General features: G+C 31.9%; 1 protein-coding gene across 3 annotated transcripts; it reads left to right on the top strand.

Annotated features, from left to right (window-relative positions):
* Nucleotides 1-217: 217 nt before the first annotated feature.
* LOC139511512 (uncharacterized) lies at nucleotides 218-18279 on the top strand. Of its 3 annotated transcripts, none has more exons than XM_071298307.1 (7): nucleotides 218-344; nucleotides 6015-6322; nucleotides 7230-7425; nucleotides 10542-10765; nucleotides 12261-12481; nucleotides 14522-14945; nucleotides 16023-18279. In XM_071298307.1, the coding sequence occupies exons 2-7, from the start codon at nucleotides 6031-6033 to the stop codon at nucleotides 16706-16708; spliced, it is 2043 nt and encodes a 680-aa protein (XP_071154408.1). In that variant the 5' UTR covers nucleotides 218-344; nucleotides 6015-6030; the 3' UTR covers nucleotides 16709-18279. The 3 variants fall into 3 exon arrangements, with proteins under 3 accessions (XP_071154408.1, XP_071154409.1, XP_071154410.1); XM_071298308.1 differs by having other exon boundaries at nucleotides 225-290; XM_071298309.1 differs by lacking the exon at nucleotides 218-344 and adding an exon at nucleotides 1903-2133.
* The last annotated feature ends 1681 nt before the right edge of the window (nucleotides 18280-19960 follow it).

Genomic DNA, 19960 nt, shown 5'->3' with positions numbered 1-19960 from the left:
CGGCACCACACATTTTTTTATGAGTGAAAACGTCAAAAATCATCATTTTCGTCTTTGTTTACATTTTTTCATTGATCACAGCACCCGTCAGGACCGAATCACCAGCACAGAACGTTCTCTCGCAGGACAACCATACCCACCGTCTTTTCCGGTCTTCTCAGGTCTTTTCATGTCCACTTTCAGGTCTTTAGTGTAACCCAGTGGTATTTTCCACAATGATGCAAGCGGCTATTTAAAGTGTTCCTGGAACTTGGAAGCTCCAAAAATTGTATTAACTTCGTCATTGTTGTGTACGTATATATTTCTTATATACAAAACAAACTGGATGACAGGAGAGTCTTAATGTGAGTTATTATAGATATTCAAGCGCGTTTAAGTGGTTGACACTTCCTTAGGGCTTCAAGGTAAACTTTCAACTATAAAAAGCTAAATATCATCAGGTTGGGATTAAACCCTCAAAAAAGGGATAACCCCCAATGTGACGACTCTCCATTTTAAGAGGGGTACATTCTAAGTGATAAAAATATTTGCTTTGTCTACTTTTAAGTTTAAATGAGCACATACAAGACATATATGACATGTTTGATGTAGTAGTGCCCTTTAACGTCAAATAGTCATATCGGCTACAGTTAGCGTCAACCTGGTTAAAATTTTACTGTGATTCATCAAAATATCCTTATCGTGATTCGTCAGAGGTCTCAGATAATTATTGTTACGGTCATATTTGGAAAAAATTAATATGATTCGTCAATATCAGTCAATGTTTTTATTGTCTGAACATGCTGAAAGAAAGTGTACATTTTATGGTCATACACCAAAAAAATGAATGCTAACGCCATATGGAAAGAACTTTTACCCTTATTCGTCATGATATTATCACACTTAAACTCTGCATTGACATCACTACACTAAAACCGGGGTACAAAATTAGTGCAGAATACGTTTTTTATACTCTACTAAATGAACAAAATTTTCTAAAGATATATTTTCATTGTTCTTCTATTGTTCTTCTAAAGATATATTGTCATTGTTCTTTTAAAGTATATGTATTGTACAAAAATGACGATTTTCTAGTGGCCATTTTAAACCTGACTTCCGAATGGCTTATTAATATAAACATTTCAGAACTTCAAGGTGGGTCTCGTTGGGGTCTAAGCGTGATGCGGGATTGCTAATTTTTGGTAAGCGTGACATGTAAAAGTCAAATTATTGTGCCCTGAAAACGGGTAATGAAGTCTAGTGGGACACAGGAATTTACCAAAAAATGAAAATGGCTTATGTGCTTAGTGTAATCGAGATAAGGGAATCTGACAAAAACAGTAAGCAAGATACGGGATCGGAACCCCCCAATGAGACCCCCTTCAGAAAATCCCTGTTCCGGCTTCCATTGCTTTGTTTACATTCCATTAAATTTTAATTTCAGACTGAACAGGCCAATCAAATGGTATTTTTTAAGAATTTCAAAATGATAAGCACCTTACGTTTTTATGTGATTTCCACGCGAAAAAAAGCATCCCAAAATTCTGATACATTGTATGAATCTATTCAGTCCTAGATATGATCAAAGAAGAGGAATTGTAACCCAAAACATAGCAATAGCCATTTGATTAACCAGTGTCACTTCATGCACTTGATTTATCTTCATACTCTATGCATACATGTACATGTAGCCCAACATACTGGATTTTCCTCCACAGTTCAGAGCCTGATAAAAACGACAACAATCTATCTACAGAGGTTCAAATTAGCGGATGTCAGAGGTCCAGGACCTTCCACTTTTGCAAGCAGACTTTTGTTTTGGTTACTAGCTACACCCGACAGACCTTCTATTTGAAAGAAAATAAAATAAATACATTGTACTTTGCCGACTATTTTTATAAAATTTTCAAATAAACAATCTCAAAATGTATTTTCATCTTTATTATTCATGACCATGATGACAGTGCTGTTCATTTTGTTCAACTGCTAGCATTAAACTGATAATAGCCGACAAGACTTGAAGTAATGTGTAAATCTGTGGAAAATGGTTTCTGACTAACAAAAATACCATTGAAAAACAATGCATGCCAAAACTGGAAATGAAGACAATTACTATACCGGATCAGAATCCAGGACGGACAAGGGTAATTCAAGGTTTGCTGATCAAATACAATTAAAAAAAAAATTGGCCTCATGATCATTATTTTAGTATCTGTTATGATTTTTTTCTTTTACTATATGATTTTAAAAACCCAAGTAGAGTCAGGTGAGCGACAGGCTCTTAAGAGCCTCACGTTAATTTGTTGGTACATCAAAATTGCACACCAGTGCATGTTTTTGCATTAAAGGGAAACTTCGCAAAAAAATCAAAAATTGATATTATGATCATTCTGTATAAAAATGCTCAAATTCATAGATATTAAAGTTTTATTCCACTAGATAAGCGATCACCATCGATTTTAAATTTAGAGTATCAATTCTCTGCGATCCGCCATTTTGTCTTCTTTCCCGATTAATAAAAACAATATGTCTATAAACCACAAAGAAACAAAACTACAGTAACCGATGTAGTCGTTATTTCGTGTCGATATCTTGTCAATCGTACGGTTGTTTTATCCGACTAACTAACTTGATACGAAAAATATTCTTACTTTTTTTAAATTACCATGGTCTGTTGTTTTTAAACTGTTGATATTGGAATTAGGTGAAAAGTCAAAGTTGAAATCATAAATAAGTGTTCCGTGAAAATTGTTTTCGAAAATCTAATTTGTTCATAATTCTTTAAAGTAATAAACAAATATATTTTGATCTTCCCTCATCTGATCACCAGCATGGCTAAAGGTATTACTTCCAAAGGTATTGTGAGGGTGTGAGGTGACACGTCCAGGTATTCAAGCGATTTCCTGTCGGGCTTGCAAGTTCATGCATCGTTTCACTTCTGCAGGTATTGATCAGTGTACACGGCTGATAACTTATAACTTATAACTTTCCATTTTGAACTATCAGATGAATAATATACAACTCTGTCTTACTTGTCATTACTAAACTCATACGCTTGTTTATAAATAACATTTCTGGTGTAAAGAATATAATTCATAAACATATAAATAATACCCAAAAAATAAGATTTGATGAAATTAAAATCTATTTAAATATTTTTTCCAAGGGTGAATTTGGGTAAATGTAATATATACATGATATAGTCATTGTCAATAGTGAAGGACAGATTGGAACAGACCAGAAATATTGATTTAAAAAAATGTACGCACTTGCCGACGATTCGTTTATACGACTGGATAGAAAGTTACGGAACTATAGAGCAATTTAAAATATATACATGTATACATTGAACATAAGAAAAAAACATATATTTTGAAGAAATAGGGGTAAAAGTGTTGTAAATAGACTAGTCCATGTATGCCAACAGTATGTAATCATCGAATGTCGATATACTATTGTATACCAGAAGAAGAAGAGAACCAATTTGATTTAAATACAGGTCGATGTATAACTTTTGCTTTGGTTCATTGAAGCTGTGGACCTAGTAAAATCACAGATTTATATTTCAATAAGATTGTTCTCGAACAAAGGAAGTAATTCGTCATCACAATTGTTATATATGCCATTGGACGAACATTAATTATCCCCAGGGAATGTGAATATTTTGCTGGGAAACTTTTGAGTATCAAAGTTTCAAATTAATTTCGGGATTTATTTTCTTTCTTGGTATTCAATAACAGAAAAAAGAATAAATTACTTGTTCGCTAAATAGGGGTATTCTTGTCAGATAAAAGACTTTTAGTTATATTTTAAAAAATAGGGAAATATGACATTAAATTGGTTCTGTCTTTTTTTTAAACATCGTTAAAAAGATGTGTGTCTAAGGTGAACGCCACAAGAACCCTGTAATACTAGTACGAGAGTATAGCATGTAAACATTCCTTCTCAATAATATGGTTGTATTGGTAATCTTTTCATACAGATTGACAACTCATTGTCCGATATGCATGTAATATTTGCCACATGACGCCCATAGTTCTTTCTACCATCATCATCTTATTCTGTGATATTGCTGTACACATCGATAACAAAATGGGAGTAATGGACCTTCAGAGCTTCTCCGTGTTATACACTTGTGAAATATATAGACGAAATTTCTGTATTGAAATGAATCTACATCTCACAAACAGGATTTTCAAATAACGATTGTGAGTAATCACCTTACAAACCAATATAAACGTATGGCAAGATATAACCATGAAGGAATTTAGTTTTTGTCAGACGCAAGAACTCATCACTATATATCATAAACGTATACGTATATATATGCATACAGTTTCAAATATTAAGAACAAGCGGTCGATGTCGATAGTCTGTTTTCTAACTGTTCAGAGTTGGACATGTCACTTGTTCATTCTTGGAAGCCTTCATATTCCCCGTCTAACGATGGGAACTCTTTCTGATTGTGTTGACTATAAATGCTTGTATGGTAATTCTGTCGTTTATCTGTACAAGCGGTTGCATTTCCTCTCCTTTCCCAACAAACAAACGAACGAAACGCCACTAATCTGATTTCTCTGTAGCTCATCCTCAATGGCTCTTATACGTCAGGAAACTTACATGTATACTAATAATGATTGTTTCAAGAACAACGATGTATGGACGAACTATTATAAATTCGTCAATATCAGTTATGCATGACTAAAATATAACTTTTATTACAACTACTGTATTACTTATTTGGATTAATGACGGCTATCATGTTCAACATTGCACAAATATTATCATAGAATTTAAAAAAAAATCCTCAAAAATCCTCAAAAGAAATAATGCCTTAGCTTAGATAATTGATATTCTTATCACAAAAAGTTCGTGTAAATGATTGTCAAATGAATTTAATTATGTAAGAATAAAATGTTAAAAAGAAACTAAAAAAAAATCATGCATGTTGTATGTTGTATTTTTTTGTCAATTAAAAACTTTAAAATTGCAATAGTTTTATTAGCATTTAAACACAGCCAGATTTGAATACAAGTTAAGAAACTCCGGTAAAGTCAATGATATCAAACAGATGTACAATGGTATATCAAATTGGGTAATATTGCATTTAGTTTTTATAAAAGATTAAAACTACTATTTTTTGCTTCATATTTGAATCTTTACGCCAATTGCCGCTAAGAAAGTAATAAAAAATTGTTTCCTTTTATTTTTATACACTTTCGGAATTACGAATCTGAATTTTATTTTCAATTAATTTACACAATTTAATTATTGTATCTTTATTCTCATCGTGTATTAAATCTTAGTGTATTAACATCGTGACAGCATACTCTTTCTAATCCTTTCTGTTTATCCTTTCCAAATAACAACATTTATACCTGTGTACGCTTGAACTCACACCTGCGGCTAAATAGCTACAAGGTAAACGAATTGACCTCAAGCCGAGAAATATACAGTGACCTTTACAAAATAATATACACACTCTGCTCACACATTAGTTGCATTGAAATGATTATCAAAACAATAACGGTAAATAGAACTGAAATATTTTCAGTTCAATATCAGTAAAAATGTTCAATAAATATTTTATGAAAAAAATCTCAACAATAATTAATTAAATTTATTCAAAAACATTTTCTAGAGATAATTTTATAGGAGTTTAATTCAATCAATACAAAACGGTATATGCATATTCATTTTCGTTCATTCTTATATTGTGGTTAATAACTTCGACCATTCGTCAGCTGTGCGCTTTTAATTACGTATATTGTCGATAAGCTATAAGAGTTAAACAGATTTTATTTTTTCCCAGAATTCAATAAATCGGGCTAATACGTCACGACCCACTCGAGAATTCAACCAAAAAAGTTACAAATACTTGATTTTCTCCGTTATTAGAAGGAATATAAATTTAAAACTTTGCAAATGTGTTTTTTATGTTAAGATGAACATAATTAGATGATAAGTAAAAAATCGCGGAATTTCCCTTTAATACATGTACATGATGCATATACATCTATGAATATATTTTGTAGGTCTTGAGTTTTTAAAATGAAATGTACAAAATGCGGTGCTGATGTGGCTCCTAGTGATAAGTTCTGTGGAGCGTGTGGTCAGAAGGTTGAAATAGATGATCATGGAGACAAGATAAAAAGATGTCCTAGTTGTGATTCACTTCAGAAACTATCACAAAAGTTTTGCACAGAATGTGGATGTGAGATAGACAGCAAAAATATTTGCCTTGCTGAGACACCCAATGGCCGATGTAAAAATATTTTGGCACAAGACTCGAAGTTTTGTGATGCATGTGGAAATGCTGTAAAGAAGAGTGCAGGGAATGATGGTAATATTGAATTAACTGAGCAATCTTAGTACTTGTAGTTACATGTATACACATTTTCAGGAATATTGCCAATGCAATCAGTGTTAACACCTGCTGTAAACTATATATTGATGACAACCGAAACCCTGGTGCAGATCCTGCCATTTTCAAAAGGGGGGTTTCCAACCCAAGATAAAGGGGAATCCAATCAAATGTCCCCATTCATATGCATTGATTGTCCAAAAAAAGGGGTGGTTCCAAATGCTGGATTTTTTTGATGTGTTGAAACCCATTAGGGTCTTCAGCTGTTTTCTGTTCTTTGTTTTGGTTGTTGTCTCTTTTACACATTCCCAATATCAATTCTCAATTTTATTTGATGAAATATTATTTCAAATATAATGAAATATCAATCTCTAGCATGTCTGGACTCTCCTCGACCATTTTATTGACTATCTAAGGTTAAATTTATAATATTTTATTTTGTTTTTGCAAAATTCTCAAAATTTAGAAGAAAAAAAATTCTGATTTGAAATCATTTGAAAATATCTTTTTTTGTGTGCATATTTTATCATAAGCTCAGTAGTCAGAACAGCAGTATTGATATAATCTAAAATGAATATTTCAAATTTTCCAGTTGATATATAAGATTTATTTAAGAAACTAATGTTCCAATGCCCTCTGTCAAATTTTTGGTCATATACATTAGCTGGTAACAATCCTAGCTTTAAAATGTTAATGTTTGAGAATTTCTGATGAAGGTAGATCCAGAGACGGGCTTTAGACACAAGAAATTTTATAATGTGGTGTTTTCATTTATATCTCTGTTCACTGTGATGCTAATGTTATGATGCTCAAACATGTCTTTTTTTTTATTATGATTTTTGACAATTTAAGAAAACTTTAACTAACTTCATTTAAAATTTTGTAGAATTTGATAGTAGCAAACAACCACAGTCTATAGCTAAAGTAATACAAATTCCTCCAAAAGAAAATAATGATCAAAATGACAATAAAAATTCTGGTTCTGAAAGAGAAGATGATGCTGTGCTCAAGGACAATCCAGGGGGTACTAGTAAGAAGCATGAAGTAAACAAGGAGCCATTGATTATAAGGAATGAAAATGTGTAAGTGTAAATGATAGCTATAGACAATGATAGAAAAACAAAGAATATTGGGTATCTATGATATCAATGACACAAAATCAGTTGATGTAAAACAACAAAAAACACACACAAAAAGCAAAAGAAATAACACTTTTATTGCTGTTCTTCATCTTATGGTCACAGTGTCAGTGAGACCTACAGCACGGGAGCATAACCACTCTTACCTCACTGCAAGTTTAAGACAGCCCTTAGCACTGGCTTGTCCTTCTTAATATGATGAATGTCTCTCTTTAGATGGCAGAATTGATCAAATCTTTCTTCAGTGGGACGACCAGACATTTATAATGTTTACAGTAGTGTATACTTGTATGTCAGTATGTTAAAACATTTTCCTATTGAGAATCAAGATAAAAAAGTGTTAGAAGAGAAAGAAAAAGTTATTCCTGTGTATCTATTTATGTTAACTTGGTACTTTGTAAGTCACCAGGTGTATGTTTAAAGTTGCAATATAATCCACATTTCCTTTAAGACATGCTATATAAAAAAGAAGATGTGGTATGATTGCCAATGAGACAACTATCCACAAAAGACCAAAATGACACAGACATTAACAACTATAGGTCACCATACGGCCTTCAACAATGAGCAAAGCCCATACCGCATAGTCAGCTATAATAGGCCCTGATAAGACAATGTAAAACAATTCAAACGAGAAAAGTAACGGCCTTATTTATGTAAAAAAATGAACGAAAAACAAATATGTAACACATACACAAATATCACACAGTTAAAGCTGCATATATTAAACTATTCACTCGTGCATTAATTCCGTATTATGGCGTAATGTTTATATGTGTCATAAATTTTTGCACAGTTTTATATTGCTAAATTTGTAAAGGAACAGAAAGCACAAAAATTTAAACTCATATTTCAAATTTTTATCATGTTTATATCATTACTTATATATGCAATCCCAATAATAAATGCACAGTGGCATATCTAACATTGATACAAAAATACACTTTCGTGAACAGGTGAACAAACAAAAAAGATGAGAAAAAATTATTGAACATGTTGAAAGAAAAAATTAAGAAAGATGAAGAAAAGGAGAAAGAGAGATAGAGTATCAATAATTAAAAAACAGGGGTCCTTTAATTATTTTAGCATGACTTTATTTTATTTGATGTCAGTAAAATATGCCATTGTTTCAAACAAATTATTTTTATCTTTTGGAGAATACAATTGATCTTAAAGAATGAAGCAGAAGCTAATTGAATGATTTGTATAAATCTTCCAATATGGAATCAGTCCTTTTAAAGAAACCCAAACTGCATAGTGATGTATATGTCAAACAAAAAAAAAAATTTGTCAATTGACCCCTTAAGGTGTTATTGCATTTTAAGGACAATTTTTCACAATTTGTTTATCATGTTATCTTCCTTTAAAAAAATGTTCTCCTCTGAAACTACTAAACCAATTCCAACCAAACTTAAGCTGAATGATCCTTAGGGTATCAGACTATCTAGAATAACGTTTGTGTTTTATCTTCTGTTTTGTCAAAAAACATGGCCACCATGGCTAAAATTGAACAAAGGGGTAAAATGCAGTTTTTGGCTTATAACACTAAAGCATTCAGAGCAAATCTGATGGGAGGTAAAAATTTTCATGAGGTATCAGCCCTGTAATTTTCAAATGAATCTGTTAACCCATTGTTGGGTTGCTGCCACTAAATTAGTAATTTTAAGGAAATTTTGCAGTATTTGGTTACTATCTTGAATATTATTAATGATAAAGATAAACTGTAACAGCAAAAATGTTCAGCAAAGTAAGATCTACAAAAAAGTTTTATATGACCAAAATTGTCAATCGACCCCTTAAAGAGTTGTTGCCCTTTAAAGACAATTTTCTGAATTTGTTCATCTAATTTGCTTGCTTTAAAACTGCTGAATCAATTTCAGCAAAACTTAGGCTGAATGAGTTACAGAATATCTAGTATAAATTTTGTATTTTATTTCCTTGTATGTCAACATGGTCAAGAAACATAGCCACTATGACAAAAATGGAACATAGAGGTCAAATGCATTTTTTTCGCTTTTGAAGAAAATATGACAGATTCAAAGAACATAATATTTAAATGGAATTTTTTAGGCACTCATTAATATATATTGAAAAGCAAAATTATCATTGTGGAAAGATTTTAAGCAAATTTTCGCTGATTGGAAAAATCGTCAAAATAAATTCCGCCAAATTAAAAGTGTACATGCAAAGGTATTGGTAAAAGTTTTGAATCCTCCAAAATAATAACCTCCAAAATAATAACCGCCAAAATACTTCGTATACTTTATTCAAAGAATGATTTTACATCCGCGAAAAATAACCCGCTACATGGTAGTTTTCGTCACGTCTTTCTTAGGAACTTCATCTTAAGGATTTCTGAATTTTAATTTCAGGGTTTATATAAGCAGTCAGAAGACTTATTGAAATAAGTGATTATTTAATCACTTATTTTAGTAGCAAATCCGAAATTTTGTCACAAATTGTGATTTTGTAGTTTTACCAAAAAAAATTTACACAATTAAGTTTAGATAATATCTTTTCATTAGTAAAATAGAAAAAAATGAACTTTTTGCTTCTTTTGAGTAGCAAGGCTTGTACATGGTTTATGCCTTTGATGCAATCATTTAGCTGTAAATTTTATTTAAGGTATGATACTTAAAAAAGTTATTTTTATGTCATTATATAAAATTTAGTACAATGTCACCGTCATCCTATCAATACAGATGTTGGTTCTGATAATTTTAGCATCATAATTAGTCCCTGGATCATCTATAATATTAAAAGCTACAATAGAATTAAATAACCTAGTCTAGTGATTATCTGTACTACTTAAAAAGGTGATTATATAAGAAAGACAACTCTTACCTCCAACCTTTGTAGACATAATGTTACTTGAATCAGTGATTTAGAAAATTACTCATATAAGTTAGTCATGTATACTGTGTAATGTGTTTTCAGATTTATCACTCAACAACTTCCTGTTTACCGAACACTTGCATATATTTACACTAAGGTAATTTGGGGGGGTATCATTAGTGAGCAGTAGCTTGCAGTTTCACTTGTTTATTTTTCATTAACAGGGTACCTACAGAAGAGGCACCCCCAAAAGAAAGTGCAACTCGAGGACTAGCAGTTATCTGTACTCATTATACTTTCAACAAGAAAAAATTCAACCTGTCGAATAGAGACAATGCAGGAGATGATAAACATCTAATGTCTGAATCATGGGAACAGTATGGATGTGAAATTCTTGCCTTTGAGGAGAAAAAGAGTGAATTTTATCAGAAAAAATTAGCAAATGAAAGTAAGCAATGATTATTAGGCTCCATTTATTATGTCCAAATTTTATGCCCCATAATGGGCATTATGTTTTCTGGCCTGTGCTTCCGTTTAAGTGTTCATCTATCCAACTGTCTCGCTTCAGGTTAAGGTTTATGGTCAAGGCAGTTTTTGATGAAGTTAAGTCCAATCAACTTGAAACCAAGTATAGAGATTCAATATTTTTAGCTCACTTGGGCCCAAAGGGACCCATGTGAGCTTATGCCATCACTTTCCGTCGTCGTCTTCTCCTCTGAAACTACTGGGCCAAATACCTTCAAACTTTAAATAAAGGTTCCTTAGGGTATCTTGTTTATAAATTGTATCTAAAGTTTTGATCCATTTACAAACATGGCCGTAAATTATACAAATGCAGATTTTGGCTGATATCTCAAATACTAAAGCTTTTAAAGCAAATTTGATATGGGGTAAAATTGTTCAATTGGTCAAGATGATATCAGCCCTGAAATTTTCATAAGAACCGAACAACCCATTGATGGGTTTCTGCCACTAAAATGGTAGTTTTAAGAAAATAATGTTCAGCAAAGTAAAGATCTACAAAATAGTTTAAATGACAAAAATTGTCAATTGACCCCTTGAGGAGTTATTGCCCCTTTAAAGACAATTTTATATAATTTGTTCATAAAGTTTGTTAACATTTTAAAATCTTCTCCTCTAAGACTATTACTTCTTCATGCTCTTACCTTTATATGAATGTTCCTTTAGGAATCTAGTTTATGAATTATATTCATATGATACGAAAAATTATCACAGAAAAAAGATCAAAGGAAAACTGCACAAAATATCGATAATCTGTTATTTATCTCTGAATTGTTTATTTTCGTAACATTATAATCTGATAAAACATCATTTCGCACCAATAAACCAACGCCTCCAAAGCCTGCTCTAACACACATTTGTTATTGTTTACAGTTATTTGCTATCCATGTGTACCCTAAGGAGAATTTTCTGTTGAATTTGGGGGTTTTGGCAATATCCACTAAGAAATTAGGGGCTAAAAAGGTGTTAAAAACAAACAGTTTTGAAACTTTATTAATTGCTCATTTCTAAACAATTTCAATATAAATTTATAAAAATAATCTAAGAAATCAAAGTAAACTAATGAAAAGTAAAGGTCTAGTAGGATCTTTATGGATCATAAAAAACTTATTATGACCAATTACTTTTCAATTAAGAATTTATTTAAAGCAGACATCTCCATGGACACTTTAATTTTTATTAGCAATCGAAGCTTTTACCATGTTTTAAAGGTGCCTCATTTTGGACTTTGAGATGAGAATCTGCCACTATGGTTCTGTTCCTTTGCAATATGTATTATTTTGTTTGAGAAACCTTTTGTCATAAACTCATACACAACATTCTGTGTTTTCAACATCACATCAGAATGAAAATAAACCCATCAATATTGACATTACTGTTGCTGATAGATTTTGAAATGAGACTTATATATCTCCTTTCAGTTGCAGGTAAATTGAATGAAATGGGCACTATCGATTACTTTGTTTTTGTTTTGAGCACCCATGGAGATGAAAGTCATGAAGTAAACCTCAAGGAGAAAGATAACCCTCAGTATCACCATTATTTTTATACAAAGGATGATCGTTATAGAACCCAGAATGTCATTGATGCAATAGGTGAAATACCAGAATTAGATGGAATACTTAAAATGTTCTTCATACAGGTTGGTAGAATTTATTTAGAAATATCAGCATAAGAGTTCATAATAGTACATGTAAATGAACATTTATCATGTTAATCAAATATGTCAGGTGCTAATCAATCAGACAGCAACTCAACAACACAAAAAACTAAAAAAAGACATCTAGAGGTCAACTACAGTCTTCAATAATTGACCAGGGTCCATTATATACAATTAACTATACAGAGGCAATGAAAACCAAACAATAACTAGATTTGTCATTGCAAGCAATAGCGGATGTCACCCTTCCCCCCATTGACACTAAGCGGCAGCCATTTCAAAAAAATTAACAGTGAATACACATACATATATGCATGGCTATACATCTTTCTGTAAATTTTCAGTACATTCAGAGCATTTAAAAAAAATTCACATTTTTGTGGTTTCCATGGTAACGGCAGCCATTTTGGAAATTTCAAAGCCAAAAGTCTCATCTATACTTGCCAGTTATCAATAATACCAAGATACATTAAGTTCAAACATTTTTTTGTCAAAGCATTTTGGAGCATTTTGACATTTTTGAAATTTTTGATGGTTCCTATGGTAACAAAGACCATTCCCAAAAATTAATAGCAGATACCACATTGGTACATGGGAGGGAACATTCCATCAAAGTTTCAATGGATTTGACCTACCATTTTAAGAAAGTAAATGCCACTTAAAATTTTTTGGAGCATTTTGACCTGTTTTGCATTGTTCCATGGTAACGGAAGACATTTATCCAAACTTGGCCACAATCATCATTGGGGTATCTAGTTTTAAAAATGTGTCCGTTGACCCGGCCAGCCAACCAAGATGGCCGCCATGGCTAAAAATAGAACATAGGGGTAAAATGTAGATTTTGGCTTATAACTCTGAAACCAAAGCATTTAGAGCAATCTGACACGGGATGAAATTGTTTAACAAGTCATCTATCTGCCCTGAAATTTTCAGATGAATTGGGCAACCGGTTGTTGGGTTGCCACCCCTGAATTGGTAATTTTAAGGAAATTTTGCTGTTTTTTGTTATTATCTTCAATATTATTATAGATAAAGATAAATTGTAAAGTGCAATAATGTTCAGCAAAGTAAGATCTACAAATAAGTCAACATAAGTGACCCTTTGAGGAGTTGTTGCCTTTTATAGTCAATTTTACCAATTTTTCTTAAATTTTTGTTATCTTTTACAAAAATCTTCTCCTCTTAAACTACTGGACCAAATTTAACCAAACTTGGCCACAATCAGCATTTGGGTATCTTATTTAAAAAATGTATGCGGTGACCCTGCCAGCCAACCAAGATGGCGGCCATGGCTAAAAATAGAACACAGGGATAAAATATAGATTTTGGCTTATAACTCTGAAACCAAAGCAATAAGAGCAATCTGACATGGGTTAAAATTGTTTATCAAGTCAAGATCTATCTGCCTGGAAATTTTCAGATGAATCAGACAATCCGTTGTTGGGTTACCGCCCCTGAATTGGTAATTTTAAGGAAATTTTGCTGTTTTTCGTTATTATCTTGAATATTATTACAGATAGAGATAAACTTAAAACAGCAATAATGTTCAGCAAAATAAGATCTACAAATAAGTAAAAATGGGCAAAATTGTCAGTTGACCCCTTAAGGAGTTATTGCCCTTTATAGTCAATTTTAACAATTTTCTTAAATTTGGTAAATTTTGGTAAATTTTTACAAAATGTTTTCCTCTCTAACTACTGCGCAAACTGAAATATAGATAGATATATTGTTAACAGCAAGAGTGTTCAGTAAAGTAATATCTACAAACACATCACCATCACCAAAACACAATTTTGTCATGAATCCATCTGTGTCCTTTGTTTAATATGCACATTAGACCAAGGTGAGCGACACAGGCTCTTTAGAGCATCTAGTTTATAAATAGGGGACATATTCAACATGTATAAGAGAAAGGATGTCACACTATTTAATATTAAAAACTAATGAGACTCTTTCTTACACATGAGCATGGGAGACAGTCATATATTTAACTATTCTTCTTCATTTATGTATATTACATAGGCTTGTAGAAGTAGATTCATGAATGCTGAAATTGAGAATCAAGATATCGGTCATACAATACCAGTGTTATCTAGTACAGATGAAGAAAAACACAGCGGACATGATCAGCCGGATGCTGTAGGCCATATGTCTGTGGAAGATAATAAAATAGCACAATCTTTTTCTAAAACTAAGAGTGTAGATGTTGAAGATGCTAAAGGTTATATGCCTCCTCCAGAAAAAGAAGATGACTCAACTTCACAAAAATCTGAAATCAAAACAATGTCAACAACAAGGGAAAAAAGGACAGGTGAAGTGCTTACTTCTACTACAATACCTATACCTAATGCTGTAAAAACAGAAGTTGAAGAGATTGTTGAGATTCCAACAACAGTAGCCATTCCTCATTGTGATGATTGTGTGGTAGTTTTTGCTTCTATGACAGGTAGGCATTTCAATATAAGAAGAAGATATACGGGTGATTAGGAATAAGGAAATATGGTTATGAACTTCTCCTGTTCTTCTACAAGAATCTTATATTTGTTTTGTCTATTAGTAATTTATATACTAGTAAATTTGCCACGCATGATAATGGTCCGTAAAATCATGCGTAAATCATGTGTTTAGAATATATATGCAAAACATGCAAAAGCGCATGTGTCAATCATGCGTTTAACACATACTTCAGATAACGCATAATTTTCGCATGATTCACACAGGATTTACACATGTAATAGCCTTCATGTGTAATCATGCATTAAAAAAATGATGTGATACACGCATGTTTAAAAAATTATGCGATACACGCATGTTTAAAACGTGCGAAAAACACATGTGAAGATCATGCGATTTATGCATACTTCATATTATGCATGATTCACACATGACTTTAGCATGTAATGGCTTTAGTGCGTATATCATGAGTGGCAGTTTTGCCTGTGTAAATATGCAGTAAGAACAGGATGTTAATCCAAAGCCCTTCTTTTCTCACTAGCTGTCAAAATTTCCTGTCAATGATCCCTGACCACCAATTTAACGTAATGTACCGGTACCAAAATAGTTTATTGTTTAATTTTTTATGCTGAGTAAGTCTTTAGTTTTTGATGCTTGATTTATGAACAAAAAACAATCTTGACCAAGTCAATCACATGAATGGGTAACATACAGGTCTGATAGTTATGTGCAGACTTAGGGTCCTTAGACTTAGAAAAATCACTTTAATAATCAGTTTTGAACTATTTTTTGTGTAATGTTTGAAGATATTGACTTGATATTAGTTATATATATAGTTATCATGACAACTTGTAGATCATATTTGTTTCCAATACAATGATTTTTTAACTGGTAGGGAACTAGTTATTGCCATCCAATACTCACAGAAGGCTTGTTATCATTGTTGCCCTTTAGTTGTTTATTTCAGTGTCATTTGGTTTAATTTAGGTGGAGGTTTGTCCCATTGGCAATCATACCACATCTTTTAAATTTTGAATGAGTTATATCATTCATTTATTGCATTTTTTAGGAAAATATGCCTACAGTAGATTGTATGATAGTACAGATGGTGGAGGTTGGATGATTAGAGCATTGCATTCCACAATGATTAAGCAGCAGAAACCAGGAGATATTGTTTACATACCAGATATACTTACTGGAATCAATAGGGAAATAAGTAGGAAAGAAAATACGCTTAAACTTAAGAGCAATCACATGAATGAAAATATACAGCGAATGACCTATAGTTCATATTTAAGTGTTCTACTTACAAATGTAGACCAAAAAATGAAGAAGGAAGAAACAAGTCAGCAATTACTTTTGAAAGTAAAGGAATATTTCAAGCAGGGAGATATGGAACTTTTTGAAGGCAATGAAAATATTGAGCTTTTGAAAGTTAAAGAAGTAATTGAGTTGGAAGATCTTAAACTTTTGAAAGTAAAAGAAAACCCTAAGACAGAAGATTTTGAGCTTTTAAAAATAACGGAAGGTCTGAAACTTTTGAAAGTAAATGAAGATCTTAAGATACTGCGTTTGAAAGTTGATGTTGAGCAAGAAATATACAAGTTAGTTGATGAAATTAAAGTGATAAGAGATAGAGTGGAAGAGTTTATTGGAGAAGTTACAATTAAAGCACAGTCCTGTTTTTTTCACAATTTGGCTTTTGAAGATGAACATATGAAATTGAAATATCAGAACAAAGTCCAAAGTACATAACAACCTAACCAAAGACTTGTGTATTTGTTAATTATGTTCAATATTTTTAAATGTCTCTTCCCTAAGACAATTTAGCCGTTACTGTGATCAAATATTATGCTATGAATTAATGCAGAAGGGTATTTGTTTATATTTATATGAATTTACACTGTAGCCTATTATCTGCTAAGGAAAATCATTTTGATGGTCATCAGTATACAAATTCTAGACCAGTTTGTGCAAAGTTTTGAACATGGCCAGTTACACCTTCCATGAGGTAACTGCAACATTTTCGGGTACCTTCATGACAAATAGCGAAAAAAATCTTGCCAAATGACATTAACGATAATTTTTGGTGCATGACGATAAAATGTACACTTTCTTTATGAGTGACAATTAAAAAATTGACTAATTTTGATGTTTTACATTAAATTTAGTCCAGAAAAATGTAAAAGAATAAAAAATGCTGAACTCTTAAGATGCTAACAATAATTATTTGAGACCTGTGACGAATCCCGATAAGGATATTTTGACAAGTCAGGGTCAACAACTGTATGGGTAATTGCGTGATAAATTTTGAAAACAAATTTATATATTACATTGAAATTGTTTGTGAATTGAGACTCAAAACCATGTTTTTACTTAAACTCCTATTGCTGTAAATTATGTTGATATTGGACAGGGGTCAAATTAGACAGGTTAAATTGCATTATGAATTGATTCTATAGAAAAAGCCCTTACTGCTGGCAGGTTTCAATGTATTTATAAACATCTGATATAAAGAAATTTTGTATTTTATATTGTAAAAGTTATTTTTAAACGACAGCAAAACATTTTGTGGTCATATATTGATATCCTGCGTCGTCGTTGTCCTCCTCCTCCAAATCTGAAGACAGTTGTTTCGGGACAATAACTTTAGTATTTATAAGTAAAAAGAAATCTATGAAATTTAAACACAAGGTCTATAACCACAAAAGGAAGGTTGGGATTGATTTTGGGGGTTATGGTTCTAACTGTTTAGGAATTAGGGGCCAAAAAGAGGCCCAAAAGGCATTTTTCTAGTTTCCAGACAATAATTTGTGTTTAAGGTGGTACCCAACACTTTCCCTAAAATTAATATGGCTCGTTTAATTTTCATAAAATTTTGACAAAGTATTAACTTTGACCCTTCTACAAATATACAAAAAATTCAAAAAATTTGAACCAAGCGTTTTATCACAAAAATTACACTGGTTATATAGCAGTTTGACAAACACTAATTTTGATCATTGAGAAGCTTTACATTGCCTTCACAATGCAACGTAATTAAAACGTTTAGCTGATACTACAGAGTTATCTCCCTGTAGTGTTAGGTAATACCTTAAGTGTATGGATCTCTCTGAAATTATACTACAAGTTTCCATACCACTAAGGGATTGTTAGGATTGACTTTGAGGGGTAATGGCTCAAACTGTTTATTTTATTCATAATTACAGTACAGTTTATATACTTTATCTTTTTTACAATAAAGTGCAATTTCAAATGATATATTGTAAGGATAGACAGTCCATCATATGATAGGCTTATAAATTGGTTAAAGACCAGAAATCCGAGATTTAACTTTTTACCACTTATCCTGAAATAATCATCCTGATATACTTGAAGTATATACCACTGGGCATTAAGCAAACAACACTCAGTCAAGGTAAGCTTGAATAAGTTTCTATGAATATATTGTAAATAACTAAGCTCCATAAGATTTGTCCTTATAAAATTAAGCCTTTTAAAACATCTATCAATCAATGTCAGACAATTTTTTTCGGATAAAATCGTTTTTGAAAAATACTATAACAAACTTTGATAACGTGTCCTGTAAAGTTTACCAAAAGGACTTTTTGTACCTTTTCGCATGGACTGGCTCATATCATTTTCAAAATCACAAAAAAAAAACCAAAAAATTGAAATTGCCAAAAAGCAATGAAATATCGAAATACTTATAATACTTCATATCCAACGTTATAATTTAATGCAAATTTTGACATATAATTATCCCTAGCAACTAAAATTATCCCCTTAGCAACCATACACCAATCAGCAAAAAGTCCATATTCCAAATATTTTAGCAACGATTTGAAGTTTCAAATGGATTCGGCAGCTATCAAAACTCCTAGTTTGCAAAAAACACATCTAAAATATGTTGTTTTTTAAAAAAGTTATGGCGAAATCACTCATTTACTATACATAGGCTTTGCTTGGTACTCTCGCCGATATCACCTATAATTGAGCCAGTCCATGCGAAAAGGTACAAAAACGAAAAATTTACGAAAATCTAAAAAGTGTGCATAATTATTGGTAGTAGACTTGAGATTTATAAAACACATTTACTTTTCCTCATATCATCAAGCTGTGAGCTACACGCACCTGCAAGTGTTGGGACCCCCCCCCCCCCCCGTAGTTTTATCAAGATTTATAGTGAACTAATTCATATATTTCAATAATTTTCAAAGTACAGTTTAAATGGCTTGATTTGCCAATTGATAATGTTAACCCCGGTAGCAGTGGGGATAAGGCTCCCGCTTACGATGCGGATATCAATGTAATCAAACCGGGCAACGGTTCGAATCCAGTGCAACTAAGGTTGATTTAAATAATATTAAATAACTTAAGGTTGATTTAAATAATATTAAATAACTTAACTTAACTTAAATTTCAATTTCTAAAACACAAGATGTCATAGTTTTTGTATTTTCCCTCGTGTTTTAATGTTGTCTTACTTTCTTTAAACCTGTAGAACTGACGGAAATTATTGACTTTTGTCTCTGTAGTGTCGTAAATTTTTAAGTTTCTGGTCGGTATAGCATTAGTCCGGGGAACAAATGATTTTACACTTGCTCAAATACCAAAAATTCAGATATTTCTACGTCTTTTTCTGTTTTAGTTGACAAATTCGGGATAGAATTGACAATCTTATGAATGTTTACATTAATGTAATTTTTTTCGGATAAAATCGTTTTTGAAAAATACTATAACAAACTTTGATAACGTGTCCTGTAAAGTTTACCAAAAGGACTTTTTGTACCTTTTCACATGGACTGGCTCATATACTATTTTGGTTTGAATTTGCTCATTGTTGAAGGCAGAACCTACATATCCACATTCATTACTTTTTTACATAGACTTATGGCATGAGGTTTTTTGAAACATTTTTTTCTCCGTCTGTTGTAGATACTATTCCCGGTGGTTTATTTAGTGTCGTTATAGTTACAAATTTTGATTTGTTTAAAAAAAAATGTA

The sequence above is a fragment of the Mytilus edulis genome, chromosome 2 (genome assembly GCF_963676685.1).
Source record: "Mytilus edulis chromosome 2, xbMytEdul2.2, whole genome shotgun sequence".
Lineage (NCBI taxonomy): Eukaryota > Metazoa > Mollusca > Bivalvia > Mytilida > Mytilidae > Mytilus > Mytilus edulis.
Note: the sequence above shows the minus strand (reverse complement) of the source record. Positions and strands in the feature narration are given on the sequence as shown.